This window comes from Lycium barbarum, unplaced genomic scaffold (assembly GCF_019175385.1).
Source record: "Lycium barbarum isolate Lr01 unplaced genomic scaffold, ASM1917538v2 unchr_scaffold_62, whole genome shotgun sequence".
Taxonomy (NCBI): Eukaryota; Viridiplantae; Streptophyta; class Magnoliopsida; order Solanales; family Solanaceae; genus Lycium; species Lycium barbarum.
Genome location: NW_026843514.1, coordinates 1 through 22,863, shown reverse-complemented (window position 1 = coordinate 22,863; position 22,863 = coordinate 1). Strand labels below are relative to the sequence as shown.

At 32.4% G+C, this 22,863-nt stretch overlaps 1 protein-coding gene across 1 annotated transcript; it reads right to left on the bottom strand.

Moving 5' to 3' along the window:
- Nucleotides 1-18,754: 18,754 nt before the first annotated feature.
- Nucleotides 18,755-22,837, bottom strand: LOC132625746 (serine/threonine-protein kinase Nek6-like). The gene is made up of 11 exons (XM_060340337.1): nt 22,707-22,837; nt 22,538-22,584; nt 21,919-21,964; nt 21,736-21,816; nt 21,617-21,659; nt 21,486-21,535; nt 20,750-20,831; nt 20,618-20,667; nt 20,434-20,507; nt 20,306-20,357; nt 18,755-20,060 (listed from the first exon to the last, which is right to left on the bottom strand). Exons 1-11 carry the CDS (start codon nt 22,797-22,799, stop codon nt 19,017-19,019), a joined length of 1,662 nt encoding a protein of 553 aa, XP_060196320.1. The 5' UTR covers nt 22,800-22,837; the 3' UTR covers nt 18,755-19,016.
- Between the last annotated feature and the right edge of the window lie 26 nt (nt 22,838-22,863).

Below are 22,863 nucleotides of genomic sequence, written 5' to 3'. Positions count from 1 at the left end.
ATTTTTATCTAAAAGTTAGTATTTTCTTAAGAGGGTTGGAAATGACTTAGTAGATACTCTTTTTGAATTGAAGGGAGTTTTATCTAGTTTGATGGATGTTCATGACTAAATTTATGTCTTGATTAAAGGTATAAAATAAGAATATCCTATGAGCCATTTAAGTATAAATGTGAGACAAAAATAATCTCAAAATTAATTAATTCACTTTACTAAATGTTGAATAAAATAATCTCACATTTTATTTCAAAAATTATTTTTCTTATATATCCTGCCTACCAAACCACCACTAGAGTTTTGATTGGTGTGGTGGGTAACCGAGAATCGTCGCGACATGTGAAACCTGGAAAGTTATTGAGGTTGCGGCGCTGGGACCAAAGAAAAGGGCTGGACACGTTGCACATATCTACTGGTAATGGCCTGCCTAACGTTGGACTCTTCTTTATGTGCGTTGTCTTTAATTTGATTCAACTTTAAGAAAACAATTTAAAGATCTTTAAATAGATATTATTTCCTCCGTCCCATAATAAGTATCATCTTAATCAAAAACACGCATATTTACAAATCAATAATATAATGTGAAGTTTATCGAATTATTCCTATATAATAAAAATAAAATACTTTTACCTTTTGATTAAAGCATACCCAAGAAATAAACCTTTTGACATTGGAAAATCCAATAATACTAAATTACTATTTGGCTTTTCCAATCATCATTTAGATGTTACTTTACTTTATTGTTTAAGGGTAGAATTGAAAAAAATTAGTCAATTTATGTCTTGATTTCTTAAGGTAACATAAAAAATTTAGCTAAAGTGACATTTATTATGAAACTGAGGGAGTATTTTTTCTTGGGAGTGTTTGGTACTAAAATATTTACTCCCTCCATCTCAACTCTCAATTTAAGTGTCTTAGCATTTAGCTATAAATTTTGAATTAGATTTTAAAATTTTATCTTTAAAATATTTTTAAGTTTCAAAAATTAGCTCAGACTAGATTTTGGGAGAAATTTCACTTTCACTCACAAAATTTCAAACAAAAAGTCAAATAAATTGCATGTCCATATACAAATTCAAGTTTCAAAAAATCAAATTTTCAAAGTTTCAATGAAATGCTCTATAGACACGTAAATATCTATGACTTATTTTTCTTCCTTACATTTTTAAATTTCGTGTTCAGTTAAACACCTTCAAATAAATTGAGACGGAGGGTGTGGCATTAAAGGAAGCGCTTTCAGCACACACCTAAACAATCGTGTACTTGGGAGCCCCGATAACATTTAGAAAAGTGTAGTTCTTTCTAAGGTGTGGTAGCAATATAGTTAAATGTGTTGATTTGTGAAACAATACTATTAGTTGAAAAGAAAAATAAGGTGTAATAATACTATTAATGGTGTGAGATAATAATTCAAGAGAGACAAGTATGAAGAGGCATGGTAATTGCGTGAGACCCGACTTAATGCCTTTGCCTACAACGGAAAATTATTGGGGACTTAAATAAAATCTCAAAGGATGCTTTTAATCGTGTGAGAAAAAGTAAATAATCTCACACCAATTAGAGATTTACTTTTCAAGTTCAAATAAAAATTTGATTCTTTGAAAATAAATGTACATATTTCAGCTCGAATCAGATTCTAAGTCACAATCTTTTGCAATTAAAAGTATTTAGCACTTCTTGTTAGTCAATAAAATAACTGTTTGATTTTTCAAACAATAGTAATAGTGACTTATAAAATTGACCCTTTCAAGGTTGATGACTCTACCGGCATACAAAGCTAGAGATACAATAATACACCCTAGTTTAGTTCTACGATAATTTATTTAGTTTGAACTTCGAATTCCATTTGAAAGCTAATTATCTCTTAGTATTTACCACTTCTTTTCAGTCAAGAAAATAACTCTTTGATTATTCAAATAATAGTAATAGTGACTTATAAAATTGACCATTTCAACATACTAAGCTGGAGATACAATAATACACCCTAGTTTAGTTCTACTATTATTTCTCTAGTTTGAACTTCGAATTCCATATGAATGCTAATTACCTCTTAGTATATACCACTTCTTGTCAGTCAAGAAAAATAACTGTTTGATTTTTCAATAGTGACTTATAAAATTAATCCTTTCAAGGTTGATGAATCTACCGACATAACTAAGCTGGAGATACAATAATATACCCTAATTTAGTTCTATGATTATTTCTTTAGTTTGAACTTCGAATTCCATTTGAACTCTAATTACCTCTTAGTACACTTCTTGTCAGTCAAAAAAATAACTGTTTGATTTTTCAAATGATAGTAATATTGACTTATAAAATTGACCCTTTCAAGGTTGTGACTCTACCTACATACTAAGCCGGAGGTACAATAATACGCCCTAATTTAGTTTTCTTTAGTTTGAACTTCGAATTCCATTTGAATGCGAATTACCTCTTAGTATTTACCACTTCTTGTGATTCAAGAAAATAATTGTTTGATTTTTCAAATAATAGTAATAGTGACTTATAAAATTGACTCCTTCAAGGTCGATGACTTTGCTGACATACAAAGCTAGAGATACAATAATACACCCTAGTTTAGTTCTACGATTATTTCTTTAGTTTGAACTTCGAATTCCATTTGAATGCTAATTACCTCTTAGTAAACTTCTTGTCAGTCAAGAAAATAACTATTTGTTTTTTCAACTAATAGTAATACTGACATATAAAATTGACCCTTTAATGGTTGATGACTCTACCTACATACTAAGCTGGAGAAATAATAATACACCCTAGTTTAGTTGTACGATTATTTCTTTAGATTGAACATTGAATTCCATTTGAATGCTAATTACCTCTTACTATTTACCAGTTCTTGTGAGCCAAGAAAATAACTGTTTGATTTTTCAAATAACAGTAATAGTGACTTATAAAATTGATTCCTTCAAGGTTGATGACTTTGCCGACATACTAAGCTGGAGATACAATAATCACCCTAGTTTAGTTCTACGATTATTTGTCTAGTTTGAACTTCGAACTCCATAAATGCTAATTACCTCTTAGTAATTACCACTTCTTGTGAGTCAAGAAAATAACTGTTTGATTTTTCAAATAATAATAGTGACTTATAAAATTGACCTTTTCAAGGTTGATGACTATAGCGACATACTAAGCTGGAGGTACAATAATACACCTTAGTTTAGTTCTAAGATTATTTCTTTAGTTGAACTTCGAATTCCTCATTTTAGAGAAATGAGAAAGATTACCAAGGATGGTTTTCCCAATTCTTCTCAAATAGTAACTTTTTCAATTCAAAAAGCAAAGCAGAAAGCTAATAAAATGCAGAGGAGGGTGATTTTTCTTTTTTACTATTAGTTTGCCCAATCTAAATTGTCCATGCACTTGGCAGATAAATAAATGATATTCATCTTCTTCAATCCATAGTTGGATGAAAAATGATAATTAGAGAAGCTATTATTGAGTAAAACGTTCCCAACACCTGCAATAGAATTCGTCATGGATGGAGAGAAAGGAATTGAAGAAGAGCTGGGTTCATTTTCGAAGTTGGGTTTAGTTTTTTAGTTAAAACACAAAAAAGCCCTTCTAGTTTTTATGTTTTAATGTGATATTAAGGGTACTTAAAGAAAACACGAAATTAGTATGTTAGCAAGAACCCTGTTTGATTGTTCAAATAATAATATAGTGACTTATAAAATTATCCTTTCAAGGTTGATGACTAGAATTATTTCTTTAGTTTGAACCTCGAATTGCATTTGAATGCTAAAATTCAATAAATCAAAGACTTGGCTTGAACATTACCTTTAAATAAATCAAAGACTTGGCTTAAAAATTACCTTTGAATAAATCAAAGACTTGGCTTGAAAATTACCTTTGCATTACCTTTGAATAAATCAAAGACTTGGCTTGACCAAAAACAATTACCAAAAATCATTTTCCCAACGTTTTTGTAACCATCGAAATGCAAAGGTTGGAAAATCATTTTCCCAACGCTTAAACATTCATCAGAAATTATCAAAAGTTTAAAATTGATATTTTTAGTAATATGGACAATTATCAAAAGTTTAAAATGAGCAATTGTTTTAATTTTGTTCTTGAGAAGAAAAAAAAATACTCAGCTCAAATTTTGCCTATTACGTATATGTTTCTCCGGTGTTTATTATATTGCATAAAATCGTAATTTTTAGTACAACAATTCGTTAAGAGAAAATACACCAAAACATTACAGAATATGACAATAAGCAATAAGGAATCCAACTTTAATTATAAAATGTAAATTTTATTTCTCATATATACTGCAAAAAAGAATAATAACAGTAGGAATACACATCAAATCAATAATAACCAAGGTTCCTAAATCCCTAATAATCACTCTCTCTGTATAAACAGATTTCGATAATAATAAATAATATTTAGTTCCTCAAGAGAGCAACAGCAGAGACAATTAGAGAAGTAGCCACCAAAGCACCAGATTGAGCCAAGCCGAACGCGGCTCCGGCGTCAGGAGCCGGTGCTGGAGCCATTCCAATCTCTTGAGCCGATGCTGCTGCAGATAAAACAGCAACAATTACTGCAACCAAACATGCCTTAACAATGTTGACTTGTGCCATTGCTGTTAAAGAAGAATTGAAGGTAAGAGAGATTTTTTTGTTTTTGCTTTAGATGTATAGAGAGAGATAATTAGGGTTTTGATTTGATGATTTGAAGGGTATGGGGTTGTGAATTTATAGTGAGTGGGAAACGCGTCAAGGAGGAGACAGCTGGCAAAAGAGTTTTGGTTGGTGTGGGTAACCGAAAAATCGGCTATGAAATTGCACGACTTGTCCTTCACATGGGTTGGTCTTCTATTTTGTTAGTTAGCAATTGAATTGAGAGCATAAGTTATTTAAGGGAAAAAGTCACCTCGGATATAATTTATGGAATATTATAATGTGAAAATAGAAGTTTATGGTACACGAAAAAGTTACTCCCGTTATCCTAATTTATGTGATATCTTTTGCTTTTTGAGAATTAATGACTTTGAAGTTAAATTGAATTAAATTAACTCAATATTTTAAGATTAAAATATAAATATTTAAAAATTACATGAAAAGTATTATAAGTTGCAACTTTAATCTATCAATTTGGTAACAAGAAAAAAAGCATATTCTAAAACGTTGATAAAATTTCATATACATGTATAATTTCAATCTCAAAAAGTGAAAATTATTACATAAATTATAACGGAAAGAGTAAAAAAAAAAAAAATTAGTGCACGAAGCTTCCGTTATGTGCGGGGTCCAGAAAACATAATGACCAACTTAAGTGCAAATGACCCAGAATCGGCGGAGGAAAGTTCGTAATGGGTTGCGGCGGTGGAAAAAGATGCTGGACACGTTTCACGTATCTTCTGAAAATGACCTGCTTAACGTTGGACTCTTCTCTATGTGCGCTGTCTTTAATTTGCTTTTACTTTAAGTGGTCGTTTGGTTTAAGGTATAACATGGGTTATACCGATACTAATTTTTATATCACGTTTGGTATAAGGTATAAATTTATCCCGGGATTATTTTATACCTTGTATCAAACGTGGTATAAAAATTAGTGCTGGAATAACTCAACTTATACCTTCTTAACCCACTTATACTGGTATTATTTTATACCATCTTTCAGATGGTATAAAATAATACCAACAGATGGTATAAATTAGTCCCGGGATTGTAATCCCGGGACTATTTTGACCTCAAACCAAACGACCACTAAGAAAACTATTTAAAAGATATTTAAACAGATTTAATTTTTTCTTTCTTTAGAAATGTTTGGTACTAAGGAAGATATTTTTCATGTGCGCTGTCTTTATATTAATTTAGGTAAATTAGGTATATACTACGAGTGTGAAGGGATTTTGGACGGACGAAATTAGATTTCTTGATCTCTTATAATTTAAATAGAAGAAAATAATTTTTTCAGATCTCTTATGTGCCTTTTTCAGATCTGTAAATAATAAAGATCTCTCGTAAAAGGGTCTAAAACTTAAAGAAGTTTATAAAGGACCAAACACACAATTCTCCGTCTTGGACGAAGGTGGATCGGGGCAGTGGCGGTGCCAAAAATTTTGGTAAGGTTGTTCAAATGTTGACAGGTATATAATTTTTTTCAATGAATAAGTGCAACAATTTTTTTTTTAACATTATCACTGCATACCAGCCTGAAAAAATAATATTTGAAAAATATGTGCCTTTATAAATGATATTAAATTATGTATTCAACACATTATTTCTTGAAAATATATTACTTAATAATCATATATTTGTATAATATTGTAAAAATAAGATACACACACAAAATATATATATATATATTTCAAATTAATACTTTAATTTCTTTTTCTTTTTCTTTTTTAAAAATAAATGTACATATTTCACCACGAATCGGATTCTAAGTCACAATCTTTTGCAATTAGAAGTATTTACGGCTTCTAGTCGGTCAAGAAAATAACAGTTTGATTTTTGAAATAATAATATTGTGACTTATAAAATTGACCCTTTCAAGATTGATGACTCTACCAAATACTAAGCTGGAGATACCATAATACACCCTAGTTTAGTTCTACAATTATTTTTTTGATTTGAACTTCGAATTCCATTTGAATGCTATCTCTCATTTGGTTGGGGAATAAGTTATCCCAGGATAATTAATCACTGAATTAGTTATTCCGGGATTGTTAATCCGCCCTCTATGTGAGGTAAAATAACACTCTAATACTGAAATAATTAATTCCGGGATTAGTTATCCCGTGATTTTATCCCAACCAAACGTGGAATAAGATAGGACTAAATTTTTATCCTAAGACTATTTTTGCTTATCCATCGTACCAAATGACCCCTTAGTTCCAAAAATAAAATTCAATAAATCAAAGACTTGGCTTGAAAATCACCTTGCTGACCTTTGAATAAATCACACTTGGCTTGAAACTTTAAACCAAAAAATCCTCAACCAAACCATAGAAATACTTAAAAGTTCAGAACCAATTTAGTAAAACACTAAAATTACCAAAAATTAGTTAATTCTTTGTAACCATCTAAAGGCAAAGGTTCAAAAATCATTTTCCCAGAGCTTAAAGCTTCAACAGAAATGATCAAAAGTTTAAAATTAATAGTAGTATTGTACAAACCATCCCAAACAGAAGTTTTAAAAAGTATTTTCCCAGAAATGAGCAATTGTTTTAATTTTGTTCTTGAGAAAGAAATCCTCAGCTCAAATTTTGCCTATTACGTATATGTTTCTCCGGTGTTTATTATATTGAATATGACAATAAGCAATAAGGAATCCAACTTTAATTATAAAATGTAAATTTTATTTCTCATATATACTGCAAAAAGAATAATACAGTAGGAATACACATCAAATCAATAGTAACCAAGGTTCCTAAATCCTTAATAATCACTCTCTCTATATAAACAGATTTCGATAATAATAAATAATATTTAGTTCCTCAAGAGAGCAACAGCAGAGACAATTAGAGAAGTAGCCACCAAAGCACCAGATTGAGCCAAGCCGAACGCGGCTCCGGCGTCAGGAGCCGGTGCTGGAGCCATTCCAATCTCCTGAGCCGATGCTGCTGCAGATAAAACAGCAACAATCATTGCAACCAAATATGCCTTCTTGATAATAATGCTGACTTGTGCCATTTCTGCTAGATTTGCGGAAAACAAGAGAATTTTTGCTTTTGCTTGAGATGCGGAGAAAATTAGGGCTTTGATTTGATGATTTGATGACTATGGTTAGTGCATTTATAGGGAAGGGGAAACGCCTGAAGGAGTACAGCTGGCATTAGGGATCGTTTGGTACTCGAATTGAGTTATTTCGAACTCCATAAATGCTAATTACCTCTTAGTATTTACCACTTCTTGTGAGTCAAGAAAATAACTGTTTGATTTTTCAAATAATAATAGTGACTTATAAAATTGACCCTTTCAAGGTTGATGACTCTAGCGACATACTAAGCTGGAGGTACAATAATACACCCTAATTTAGTTCTACGATTATTTCTTTAGTTTGAACTTCGAATTCCATTTGAATGTTAATTACCTCTTAGTACACTTCTTGTCAGCCAAGAAAATAACTGTTTGATTTTTCAAATAATAGTAAGAGTGACTTATAAAATTGACCATTTCAAGGTTGATGATTCTACCGTCATATATTGTGGTATAGTCCCACCATGCTTTTGTGTAACATTTACATGAATAAATACATCACCACCAGGATCCTACCTGGTAATATTATTTAAAAAAAGAATGTTCTATAGACACATAAATATCTCTAACTTATTTTTCTTCCTTTCATTCTTAAAGTTTGTGTACAGTCAAACATCTTCAAATAATCTGAATGGAGGGTGTAAAAATTAAAGGAATGTAGTTCTTTCTAAGGTGTGGTAGCAATATAGCTAAATGTGTTGGGTTTGTGAATCAATATTGTTAGTTGAAAAGAATAATAAGTTAATATAAAGTGTAATTATACTATTAATGATGTTAGATAATAATTAAAGAGAGACGAGTATTTAGATGGCTTGGTAATTGCGTGAGACCCGACTAATGCCTTTGCCTACAATAAAAAATTATGGGGAATTTGAATAAAATCTCGAAGGATGCTTATAATCGTGTCAGAAAAAAGTTGATAATCTCACACCAATTAGAGATTTACTTGTCAACTTCAAATCAAATTTTGATTCTTTAAATTTTTTGAAAATAAATGTACATATTTCGGCACGAATCAGATTCTAAGTCACAATCTTTTGCAATTAAAAGTATTTACCACTTCTTATATGTCAAGAAAATAACTGTTTGATGGGTCTTGCTAGCATCCTCCCATTTTTTTATTCTTCAAAATGTCCCTGCCAACACATAGCTAGCACATTAATTGAAGGGTCATTTTTGTCTTTTAGCCAAATTCTCAAAAATTTCCCCCATCTACATTTTGCAATTTCCCTCTCCCAGATTGAACTTGACCAAAACCCAACTCCTTCAAAATGGTATGCTGGACTCTCTAATCATAAACATATCTCTACTAATATTTACACAACAGTTCCTATTTGGCTAGTTCTTCTTTTTATTTCAATAAAGGCTTTCTGGCAATATCTTTGAAACTCATGGAAATTTCTCATTTCAGAGAAATGAAAAAGATTACTAAGGATGGTTTTCCCAATTCTCATATAGTAAATTTTTCAATTCAAAAAACAATAGCAGAAAGTTAACCTTAATAGTAAAATGCAGAGGAGGGGAATTTTACTTTTTTAATATCAGTTTGCCCAATCTAAATTGTCCATGCACTTGGCAGCGGGGGCGGATCCACACAGTGGTTAGTGGGGGTTTCTGGGAACCATAACTTTTTCTGGCACCTTGTAATCATATTGAAAAATATATTCAAAGTATAATAATAATTAGATGGGAAGTCAACAACAATATGGATGCTTGGCTCAGTGACAAAAAGTAACTAGGCGGAGCGCGTCCGTGCTAGAGATGCAAGATCGAGCCCCTCCTGTGATTTTTTTTACCTATTAAGCTCATTTTTGTATTCCGAAATATTTTTGTTGGGAACCACAAACTAAAAATTCTGAATCTGCCTCTGCTTGACAGATAAATAAATGATGTTCATCTTCTTCAATCCATAGTTAGGATGAAAAATGGTAATTAGAGAAGCTATTATTGAGTACCCGCAATAAAATTCGTCATGGATGGAGGAGAGAAAGGAACTAAAGAAGAGCTGGGTTTAATTTTTCAGTTAAAAGACAAAAGCCCTTCTAGTTTTTATGTTTTAATGTGATATTAAGGGCATTTAAGGAAAACACGAAATGGGGAGTATGCTAACATCCTAAGCAAGATCTTGTTTGATTATTCAAATAATCAGATAGTGATAAATTGACCCTTTCAAGGTTGATGATTCTACCGACATATAAGCTAGAGATACAATAATACACCCTAGTTTAGTTCTAGAATTATTTCTTTAGTTTGAACTTCCAATTCCATTTGAATGCTAAAATTCAGTAAATCAAAGACTTTGATTAAAAATTACCTTTGAATAAATCAAAGACTTGGCTTGACCAAAAAAATCTCAACCAAACCATAGAAATACTTAAAAGATCAGAACCAATTTACTAAAACAAAAAAATTACCAAAAATCATTTTCCCAACGCTTAAAGCTTCATCAGAAATTACCAAAAGTTTAAAATTGATATTTTTAGTAATGTGGACAATTAATATAGGACGGAAGAGCAGTAGTACTGTACAAACCATCCAAAACAAAAGTTTTAAAAAGTATTTTCACAGAAATGAGCAATTGTTTTAATTTTGTACTTGAGAAAAAAAAAATCCTCAGCTCAAATTTTGCCTATTACGTATGTGTTTCTCCGGTGTTTATTATTATTGCATAAAATCGTAATTTCTAGTACAACAATTCGTTAAGAGAAAATACAACAAAACATTACAGAATATGACAATAAGCAATAAGGAATCCAACTTTAATTATAAAATGTAAATTTTATTTCTCATATATACTGCAAAAAGGAATAATAACAGTAGGAATACACATCAAATCAATAATAACTAAGGTTCCTAAATCCCTAATAATCACTCTCTCTGTATAAACAGATCTCGATAATAATAAATAATAATTAATTCCTCAAGAGAGCAACAGCAGAGACAATTAGAGAAGTAGCCACCAAAGCACCAGATTGAGCCAAGCCGAACGCGGCTCCGGCGTCAGGAGCCGGTGCTGGAGCCATTCCAATCTCCTGAGCCGATGCTGCTGCAGATAAAACAGCAACAATCATTGCAACCCACAATGCCTTACCAATGTTGATTTGTGTCATTGCTGTTAAAGAAGAACTGAAGGTAAGAGAGATTTTTTTGATTTTGCTTTAGATGTATAGAGAGAGAGAATTAGGGTTTTTGATTTGATGATTTGAAGGGTATGGGGTTGTGAATTTATAGTGCTGAGTGGGAAACGCGTGAAGGAGGAGACAGCTGGCAAAAGAGTTTTGGTTGGTGTGGGTAACCGAAAAATCGGCTATGAAATTGCACGACTTGTCCTTCACATGGGTTGGTCTTCTATTTTGTTAGTTAGCAATTGAATTGAGAGCATAAGTTATTTAAGGGAAAAAGTCACCTGAGATATTATTTATGAGATATTATAATGTGAAAATAAAAGTTTATGATACACGAAAAAGTTACTTTTGTTGTTCCAATTTATGTGATATTTTTTACTTTGTGAGAATTAATGATTTTGAAGCTAAATTGAATTAAATTAACTCATGTGATATTTTTTGCTTTTTGAGAATCAATGACTTTGAAGTTAAATTGAATTAAATTAACTCAATATTTTAAGATTAAAATAATAAATATATTTGAAAACTACATGAAAAGTATTATAAGTTACAACTTTAATCATATTAATTTGGTAAAAAAATATATTCTAAAACATTGATAAAATTTCATACACATGTATAATTTAAATCTCAAAAAGTGAAAATTATCACATAAATTAGACCAGAAAGAGTATTTGTTAAAATTAATGACCAACATAAAATAGGGACGAAAGTGCAAATGATCCAGAATCGGCGGAGGAAAGTTCGTAATGGGTTGCGGCGCTGGACACCTTTCACGTATCTTCTGGAAATGACCTGCTTAACGTGGGACTCTTCTCTATGTGCGCTGTCTTTAATTTGCTTTTACTTTAAGAAAGCTATTTAAAAGATATTTAAACAGATTTAATTTTTTCTTTCTTTGGAAGTGTTTGGTACTAAGGAAGATATTTTTCATGTGCGCTGTCTTTATATTAATTTAGGTAAATACTACGAGTGTGACGGGATTTTGGATGGAGGAAATAATTTTTTCAGATCTTTTATGTGTCTTTTTTAAATCTCTTATATGTAAATAATAAAGATCTTTCATAAAAGGGTCTAAAACTAAAAGAAGTTTATAAAGGATCGAAAACTCAATTCTCCATCTAAGTTTATAAAAGACCAAAAATCCAATTCTCCGTCTTGGATGAAGGTGAATCGGGGGGCAGTGGCGGTGCCAGAAATTTTGGTAAGGCTGTTCAAATGTTGACAAGTATATAATTTTTTTTCAATAGTGCAACAATTTTTTTTTTAACATTATCACTGCATTTATGGTCCAATTGATTTTGCAAGTTATTCTTAATAAATTTCATTACTAGAAAACTCTTACAGTGATTACAGTATCAAATGACAGCAACAACAACAATACCCAGTGTACATAATCCCACAAGTAGAGAACAATAAGGGGCATTCTGAGAATGTTACAAAAAGAGAGATAACGACTAATTAATTTTCTTTGAAAAAAAGGAAAGAAAGAGAACAAAATTAGATAATTAAAATGTTCACAGAAGCAACTAAAAAGGAAAAGAGAACACAATAAGTGGTAGCTAACTTGCTATTAGATCTCTGTCTTCTTTTTAACAATGTGTCTTCTTCTTTTCTAGGAAATGGGAAGGAAAGAAGAAAGACCGAAGGAGCTTCAACAAATGAGTCCAATATAACTCCAAACCAACATAGGAATAAACCAAATGCAAATCATAACTCAAATACAAACAAGTTCAGTCAGAAATGGAAGAAAATAAGTGCAAATACAAATCAACCAAGTAGCTTCAGACATTGTTTGTATGTTTTCTTTTAGACCAGCGTTTGACGCAAGCTCTAAACCTTGACTTTTGAGTAAAATTGAACACCCTTTACCTCTAAGTTATCTATCTCAATTATTTTAAGGGTGCTCAAAATTTAATCTATATCCAATTAACTATAATATCTAATCCATATACTAGTACCATTTCTAGCCAAGGGTGTGCAGGTGATCACCCTTGATCATGAGTGGCTCCGCCACTGTCAGGGGGTGGGGATGGGGTGAGGGTTGTACATAGATGGAGTATTGAGTGATAAGCTGTAAGGGAGATCATTATCATGGAATGTCATTTATAAAACTTAGTTTTCTTACTTTACCAAAAAAGTCATTTTCCTGATAATTTATTTGTTTTATATTTTGAGCAAATCAAACATGAAAAATTTAGAAAATCTTTTCCAGCTCCATACCAAACACGCCCTTGGTTTCAATATTCAGCAGAAAAAGAAAAAAAAACCTTGGTTTCCATGATCCTTTCTTTTTTCTTTTCTAGGTGGCATAGAATTGTGAATAGTGTGTATTGATTTTTGAATGGGAAACTTACATAAATAGCTACCTTTTAGTAGCTTGTAACAAGAAATAGCTATAAAATTGTTATTTACTAAGCGTAGCTGGTTTTTCAGTTAAAACGCGTGTATTTCATTTTTTTGAAATATAGTGAAATACAGGGAAATACACGGAAATACAAAATCCGGCAGAGTTCATATTTTTGAAATACACTGAAATACAAAATCTGGCAGAGTAAAAATAGGCTGTATTTATGGAACAGATTATCTTCTTTCATTTTAAATGGTAAGTCAAATTAAATCAACCATGCATCACGCATAACTGTTGAAGTTCCATAACAACCCACGTTTCTCTCTCCAAATTACTCCATTCCAAACTTTTAGAAATACTTCCAAATACAAAAAAATATACACTGAAATACAATGAAATATGACTGATTGTTTAAGAAATATAAAATTGTAGTATGCGTATATACAATGGAATATAATGAAATATATCAGAAACTGTTTCATAAATTAGAAATACGTTGAAATACAACGAAATATACTGAAACAGTACACTGAAATATACTGAAACGTTTTATCAAACACTTGGTGAGCATGAAGCTCCACAACTCTCATGGGTGGAGTATGCGTTGGATTCATGCCGGAGGGGAGGTAGAATAGCGCCGTTATCAATGAGAGAAGAGATTCAACATTGTGAAACAACAGAGAAAGTACTGATTTTAATGGGCTTCCGACCTAGTTTTGAGTTTTCGTGGTGGCGGTCATGGTGGTATTTTCCCGAAGATGAAGACCATGGTGTGGTTCCAGACCTCGAGGTTTCTGGTACTTCTTTCTTTTTCTTTGTCTTTGTTTGTAATTTTTCCTAATTTCTTTGATTCAAGCTGATTGATGGGTCTTTTATCGCCAGAAATTCATCGGTAAAGGGATTGATCTGAGCCGGCAAGTTCAGGCAACAAATTATTCAAATTCTAAAATTCAAGTTTAGATTTTGCTTGCTCCAATCCCACTGGAAATGGCTCCAATCCCTCTTTCCGGTGGTCGACTTTTTTGGCTCGAGCACCTGGAACTGCCATTGGCCACCACAAGAGCAGCTGGAAGATGAAATTTTAGGAATGGATCGGACCGGGTTATCAATGAGAGAAGAGATTCAACACTGTGAAACAACACAGACCTAACTTCCGTTCCCGTTAGAAAACGAAATTACGTAAGAGACCTTCATTTGGGTATTGATTAATGATAAAATTGAGAGAAAAAAACATGGAGGGTCGAATAAAATCTCATCTCTCATAGGGATTTGTGTAAAGAGAAAAGATTTGGGGGCAGGAGAGGGAATGGAGAGAGAGAAAGAGAAGGACGAGGGAGAAATAGATTTGAGAAGTGAGAGAAAACCTATTTAAAAGAGAAATTTGTGAAATACAAGACACTAATATGATGTGTAATTTAAGAAAATATTTTAGTTATGAACAATAAATAAAATAAAAGGTAGTTACTATTCATAAATAGGTCTTAGAAGTAGCTATGATAAGTAAATTTCCCTTTTTGAATAGTGTAGAAAATCACACAAATAGTGTACAAATTGGCTTCAAGAGGCACTGGCAGGGCCCGATAAGTTTTACCTCGTTACTATTTGACGGTAAAACTTCATATGTTCAACTGATTATACTAAATTATATGTACTTAGGGCGTGTTTAGAATGCACCTGATAATTGAAATTGAGTGTAATTATACAGTTTGACCTGTTTGTTTGACCAAAGAATTACTTTGTTAGGTGAGAATTGAATGTAATTGAGATGGTGTAATTACACTCTCCAATTCTCAAGGAGGGATTGAGAATTGGGTGTAATTACACCATGTAATTACATTGTTACTTTTTAGCTTCCTTCTTTATTTTTTGTTTTATTTTATTTTAATTTCTTTTCGTTTTTATTTTTTTATTTTAACTTCTTTCTTATTTTTATTCCTAAAATATATTTTTCTTTTTATATTATTTATCATTCATTTCCTTTTTTTTTTCTCATTCCTAACCTTTACTCTTCTTATTCCATGTAATTGTTCTTATTTTTTTATTTTTTATTTTATACATTTAGCATAACTGTGTTATTATTCTAATTTTTTAAACTGCATCTCTTAGTATTAAAAAGAATGAGTCATCAACAGACTTGACATATAATGAGTAATGTTATTAAAATAGAATTTCGTTGTGAATGAGGTTATATACTTATAGTTTCTCTTTCTTTTAAATTATATTTGCTTAAGTTATGTTGGAACTTACTTATGCAATGTTGGAATTTGACATAAAAGTATTATGTTAACTTTTCTTTTTTTAGATTTTGAATCTAGGTTGTATTGTCAATTTTAATTTATTTGCGTTAGTACTATTGACTTGTTATTTCACATTGCATGTTGTTTATTTTTCACTTACAATTGATAAATTTGTTTTTGTCAAACATTTGAATAATGTTATGGCATTATATTTGTAAACATTACTTTTTTTTTGGGGAGGGGGGGGGGGGGGGGGGAATCAAGTTGATGATAAAATCCATGGGTGTTCCAGTGGACATTATGCGCTTGTTACACAACAACTCCTTAGAGGAAGAGCCAAACAGGGGGGGACAACATGTAGGAGAAATGGAGGTTTGGGCTCTCAAACATCCAATCTATGATGTTCTCACAACAAAGGCTGCTTTTAGTTTTTATAATTAATTAAAATTAAAATACTATTAATTTGAAATATATATATCTTATTTTTACAATATTATATAAATATATGATTATTAAGTAATATATTTTCAAGAAATAATGTGTTGTTAAATACATAATTTAATATCATTTATAAAGGCACATATTTTTCAAATATTATTTTTTCATTTTTGATAATTAAATTTTATTTTAAAATTAAACTAATAGTGTAATTAGACTTGTGCAACCAAACAGTAAGCTTGTAATTACACTATAATTACGTGACGACAAACAAACAAGTCGTTGTAATTACAATACTGTGTAATTACTAGGTTGTATAATTACTATCCTAGTGATTACACCAATTCTAATTACCAGGTGGCTTTCCAAACAGACCCTAGTAAATATTATGGTTACATGACTGATTTCTCGCATTTTTTCTTTGTTTTGGACTTTTCGTCACTACTTCGTTTGGCCTTCCTCTTTTCCTAGGTCTATGTTCCAAAGCTAGCAAAAAAATGGAGCCTTTGGAATCGCCCTTGAACCGGTAGAATATAAGTGCTTTTCTTCTATTGATGCTGCGATTGATGTTCTTGACTGTCTCACGTATCAATTACTATAAATTAATTATAGTTAAGTGAGAAAAACGTATGTGCAAAATACATGATATGTATAATGTGTTATTGATACATTTGATATTATGAAAAAGTACCTTCCCAACTCTATTTTATCAACATTGAACTTTATCAAAATGTAATTATGACAAAGACTGCCATACAAACATTGAATTAGCACATATTAGATCATCGAACTCTAGAATTGCAACTTGAGTTTTTATTTCTTCAAATGAAAGTTCAATAAAATGCGAAATCACATGTCCTCAAGATCATCGTTCCCAAAAAAGTTCTTAGAAGATACCAATGCCAACACTAACTTTTCGCGACACACATTAGTTTGTGATTCTATTAGCACGTGTCTCTGTTACTTTTCAAAAGTATAAACGAAGAATTAAAACCAATCAAATTATTTATACGTATATTAATAAAAACGACAATACAAGCACATATACTACAACACAACAACATTAAACAAAAAGTATGGTACAAGCTCAAACACCTTCAGCAGCAATATCTCTTCATAGAACGATATTCAACGAAATAAAACAACCACCATAGAAAACAGCACTGAAAAACAAACCAATGCCTCAGAAACGGGCAACCCGAATCCATTGCCGGTGTCCGATCCAGTTTCCATAGGTGGTGTTGGAGCCATTGCAAGTTCTTGTGCCATAGCAGCTGACGAGAAAAATAGCATAATTATCACCGTGGCTATGGCTAGCAAAAACCTCATAACGTTACCATTTTGCGCCATTTTTGCAAACAAGTTTAATTTTGCTTTGTAGTTTTAGAACAGCAAAAGAACTGGAATCGAACAATTGGGCTACCAGCTGCTGAAGTAATTGTTGTTGGAATAGCTACAATTTATACTAAGTGGCAATCGAGACTAAATTTTTATTTCGTTTTTGTGTTCATATTTTTATTTTTGGTTGAAATTTTAAGGTATAGCCTTTGTGGTCACGATTTGTGGGTACCACAAATGTGAATCTCAGGTGAGGAGTAGGCCTCCCATCTTACTGTGGGGGCACCAATGAAACCTTACATTTTAATTTCTAGTCATTTTCGGCCTCTAGCTTCTATTAACGTGCTTATTGGGTCCCAATAAAAAGGTGTGCTTTCTTTTTCTACTTTCTTTTGGATTTTGACTAGGGATATTGGTGTACTAGGCGGCCAAATAAAATTATGCTAAAATGTTTATATAAAAATATTACATTTCAAATAATACAATAACAACATATCCCATTTAAACCGGTGGAGTCTGGAAAAGCTATTTACTTCATACCTATTTACAAAAATATTTATAAAATCTTCGGTAGGTACTCACACATTGAATTATTAAGGTATACAATTGTAGTTTTCAAAGATATCATTATATAACTGTCATATTATAATTTTTTAAGGGGCCAATTTTATTAACAGGTATACGTAAGCATATATTTTATTTTGCCCGCGAATTATAAAAATCTCCCTCTGACTTCTACGTAATAAATCTTTATACTTTCAATGTGAATTTTAAATAAAGTTGTTAGGATTCATATAGTCGGCCCTAATTTACTTGGAATTGAGGTGTAGTTGTTATTTCTAGTACAATTTAAGTTGTTCTAGGAAATCGCTAGCCTTATTATTCCGATTAATAATTTCTCTTATTGTGCAAAATTGCGTGTAATTTAGCTTTCCAGTGACGTTATATTGCAACAAAATGCACACTATTCGTATTATAGTAGAAGCTTTACTTTCTATTTTTGCCGGTTAAGACTGAAGATCATAAGGAACTGGAAGCAATGACGTGGAACAACGACAGCCGTCCGATTAGAACTCGTCGAGAAGTAATTTTCTTGTAGTCCTCATCACAACAATAAAATTGACACTTCAATTTCTTCCAATGGATCAGTTTATCTTTGTAATGCGAGAAAATAGAGTAGCATCTGTCTGGAAAAATTGATGCTTTATCTTTGTTAATCAATTCTTTTTATCTAGGATTTCAAATAGTTTAGAAGTTCTTTTACTCATATAACATTTTAAATTTTAGTACTTTTATGTAGGTTCCAAATATATAAATTTTATAAAAATATTTAAACAATGTTATTTAAAAAGTATGGGATAATACCTCGGGACCCATGAACTCGCAATCTTTTATTTGGTGCATATCTAAATTACTTTTTGTCCTAATTATCCTCCTGAACTTAACAGTTTGATAGCATTCACCTCCTAAATGTTGACATGGCAAACAGCATGCATACACTCTCTTTTAGGTACATAAGAATCAAAGTAAAATATGACCGAAGAAATGTATGATCTTTTTCTAATGGTAGTTTTGGAGAAACACAAACAGTACAAGAATGTTGCAAATATATGGAGTAGAAATCAACTTAGCAGTACATTGTAACCTTCACAACTCCATCAAGTGTCTTACAACAATAAAATTAAAACTAATGGAACCTCAACCACGTCGAGCCTCCAGCAATAATTTATCCCAACAACACTTGCTATGAGCTCCTTCGATGGGCAAAAAACTATCCAAGCATGCAGCATTCTTTGCAACATCACGATCCTTTAGCCAATTTTTGTGCGGTCATGAGACTTTTTGTCAGCCAGATAGCTGTCTCTCTAGACGACATTCCATCATCCCCGAATGGTTTCAGCACACCAGCAAGCTCATCGATTTTTTCCTGCTTAAGTAGTCGCGCACAAACCTCCAAAAGAGACTCTAAAGCTTCAGCTCTTTGTTGAGTTGGATTCCCCCAGTCGTCTTTGTCCTCTTTACCAGCTAATGCGGCTAGTGACTTGAGCTGCGATACCTTATCATCCAGTGCTCGAAGAGCATCTTTCTTAGCCTGTTTCTTTTCTATCTCGTCTTTATGTAGAAGTAAACCATCGCTTTCAGTTGACATGCAGTCAATAGCAACTTCTCTACACTCGCTACCATTTTCAGTTTCAGCAGCATAGCACCTCGGTTTTGCTGGCTGTGAACTTGATGAAGTGCTTTCTTCATCAAAGGATCGAGTTTTATCATTGGATCTTCCATTAGACAATGTTGTTATATTAGGCTTTCCGGAGAAACATTCCACTATATCTGCTTCCTCATTGTCCAGTGGACTTCTCAACACCTCGAGCTCTTTTGTTTTGCAACTCTTCTTATCACCCTCTTCGAATTGCATAACATGCTCCGGAGAAGCATGTTCTTGTTCTTCGGACCATATTTTTGCCCTTGAACTTGAAGAGCTTGGTGTAATCGTAGTTTCCGTTTGCGAGATTGTCTCCGGTTGATCACTATCTTCAGAGATCCTAACTGAGTAGCTTGTTGGATCAACTCTCTTAGTGTCAAGTTTGGCTTTGAAAGTGTCATAATTGTCTGATAAATTTCTTGGCTGAATGTTATCACCTTCATTAAAGTAAAGGACAGTTCTCTTCTCTTTTAGCTTCAACTGTCTGTCTCTGCTATCTCTCGGACTGATTGATTTTCCAGGTGATGGTCGTGTTTTCTCTTTCGTGCTTGTTGGGGACTTCACGGGAAGAAACATAGATGACGGGTTGTGACACAAGAGGAGGTATGGTTGCAAATGTTGATGCCTCAACAACTCGGCAGCCTATAAGTTGAGGTAAAAAGATATCAGGATGAATGATGAATCTTAATTCAATAACATTTGAACATATGGAACTTACACTACTAAAATATCATGAATTAGCAACGGACAAATCTTGTAGCTAAACAGCAAAATCCGTCGCTAATACTATTTAGAGATGGATTATCATAAAATTCTATTGGCTACAAGCAATTTAGCAACGGATTAGCGACGAAGTTCGTAGCTAATTTCAGTTTTTCTGCACTCACTGTAGGTCTGTGTTCTGGAGTTTTCCTTAGCATGCTTTTGATTATCTGTTTCCTGCAAGCATTAAATCTGCTATGTCAATTGACTGATATGTTATAACTTGGGGCGCGATGAGAAGGAAGGTACTTACAAGGTGGAAGAGTATATAATCGGAAGTGGTGAGAATAAACCTCGGTTTATTTTGTTGATAAGTCCAGTCTTGTCCTGATGGATCGATATCTCGGGTTAGTACATCATATAGAGAATATCAGGATAAAAAATGTCTCTTTCTTTTTCCGTAACAAGGATAACTTTTCAAGGTAAAATCAACTTACAGCAGCTTTAAATGGTGGTTGATGTGCGGCAATCTCAAACATGCAACATCCTACAATCACGTTAAAATGGTTATTCTATTATTAGGGACATGATGTGAAGAGCAGAAATACATTGTTCATCAACTTTCTTACCAAGCGACCATATATCAGATTTGTAGCCATAGGGTATACCAGAGAGGAGCTCAGGGCACATGTTGATTGGAGTGCCAGATACCTGTTTTAAGCTGAAAAAGTTATTACATGAAACTTGTTCCAAAACTAAGGATTAGCGGTACAACTCTGGCGTGTTTTTCTCATATGCATTAAGCTGGATGGGGTGGCGGTCGGAGCTTTGTAATATGATGACTACCACAATATTAGTTTTTTATTTTTTAAATGTAATGAAAGATAACTACCACAACTTTTAGTCTCTCCGAGATAATTTCCATAATTGGGAAAAAAAAAAACTATTTGGTTTTCTCAAAAATAAGAAAAAGCTATTTGGTCTTCTCAGCCCTAGAGGGAGAAGGGATTTCTCTCTTTCTAAATAGATACTCCCTCCGTCCCAAATTCCTTGTCACATTTCTTTTCTTGAGAGTCAAACTATAAACTTTGACCAACATATTAAGATGTATTTTATCACCATATTGATATGAGAAAAATTGCAACTTATAGTACTTCTCATGTAGTTTTTAAATACCTAAATTTTAATTTTAAAATATTAAACTAATCTTATCCAATTTAGCTTCAAGATTACTCAAATTGACTCTCGAGAAGCGAAATCTAACAAGTATTTTGGGACAGAGGAGTATATTGAATCAATTGTTTGGTGTTAATAATTTGTTGTCAGTAAGTAGGAGGCGAATTTTGCCGCTATAGAAACTCATACCGAGGAAGCAAGGCCTTCTGCATCGACCAACTTTCCTAAGCCAAAATCACCTGTGATAATCAAGTGAAATTGATTATAAATAATAAAGAAGCAAAGACGCCCCAATCGAGCAATTGGTCGGGCATTCTTACCTAACCTGATGTCATTGTCCTTTGTGATGAATATGTTACATAACTGAATTCAAAATAGTTCAAGTTAAAAACATTTCGTACTGAGAAGGCTTTTCTATTTCACTGATTACAGAACGTACCTTGAGATCTCTATGATGAACACGGTTGGAATGCAGATACTCCAAAGCTAACAATAGCTGAGTTAGCCATTTGCATAGTTTCTACAGAGGCACGGAAAAAACACAAAATATAGACATGTTATTTTTTAAGCTACCAGGAAGCACGGAGAAGTATCAATAGGTATTGAAATTACATCTGACTACCTCTTCAGGAAAAAATGCTCCTCTAGACTTCCTTATGATCTCTGCCCTGAACATCAGAAAAAAAAATTGCCACCATCTTCAGATTACACCAAAACCAAAAAGAAATTCTATAATCATCGTATTCATCTCTTATTTTCAACTTCATTACCCCCTCTATCCTATTTTTAGTGGCATTATTACTATTTGGGAAGAAAACTGGTCATTCTTTGACAACAAATGTGTCAGACATTCTTAAAATACTTTTTAACTATAAAAAAATGTATTTATAGTATTCCTGTCTAATTTATAAATATGTATAATTTATTTCAAATAATTAAGATTTGGTGCTGGAATTCACACCAAAAATTAGATGTAGTGATTCCTCGTACTCCGATCCCTCCATTGTTCTAGAAGCAGCCATGAACCTGGGGAAAAGTTCACCTCTACGAACATAAGTTAACCATTTTGCGCTAGAAAAATATAGACCATGTCTATGACGAAGAATTTTACTTAACTATTTTTTTTCCCTTCCCTCATTTAGAGGCTCCTTTTGTTGTTCATTTTTACCTTTCTTTATAAAAAAAGGGAGAGGATGGAGTACACATCTAAAATGTTAGCAAAATTAGGAATAATCACTCACATATTTCCATCTTCACAATAATCGGCAACGATGCATATACAGCGTCCCTGGAAGAAAAAGAAAGTCAAATTTTTCCCAGACGCAACTTATATATTAAATACTTGCAACTAATAAAGGCTACTTGTTGCACTTTCAGATCCTGTAACCACAAAACTGGATAATAGTATACCTGGTCCACCCACACATCTATGTACTTCATAATATATGGATGGCTTAGTTTAGCTATCAAATTCATCTGCAACGGAAAAAAACTGCTCATCATAAGATAAAAGAATATTATCCAGGTGTATCTTGCCACCAAGTTAAACTTTTCATATAGTAAATCA

What these genes read in the sequence shown, in the direction of transcription:
- LOC132625746 (XM_060340337.1), bottom strand. Translation starts at nt 22,799, where the DNA reads ATGATGAGCAGTTTTTTTCCGTTGCAGATGAATTTGATAGCTAAACTA. An exon ending in GAGCATTTTTTCCTGAAGAG is followed by an intron (nt 21,817 to 21,918) that starts GTAGTCAGATGT and finishes GTGCCTCTGTAG; the next exon opens with AAACTATGCAAATGGCTAAC. An exon ending in AACCACCATTTAAAGCTGCT is followed by an intron (nt 20,508 to 20,617) that starts GTAAGTTGATTT and finishes TCGATCCATCAG; the next exon opens with GACAAGACTGGACTTATCAA.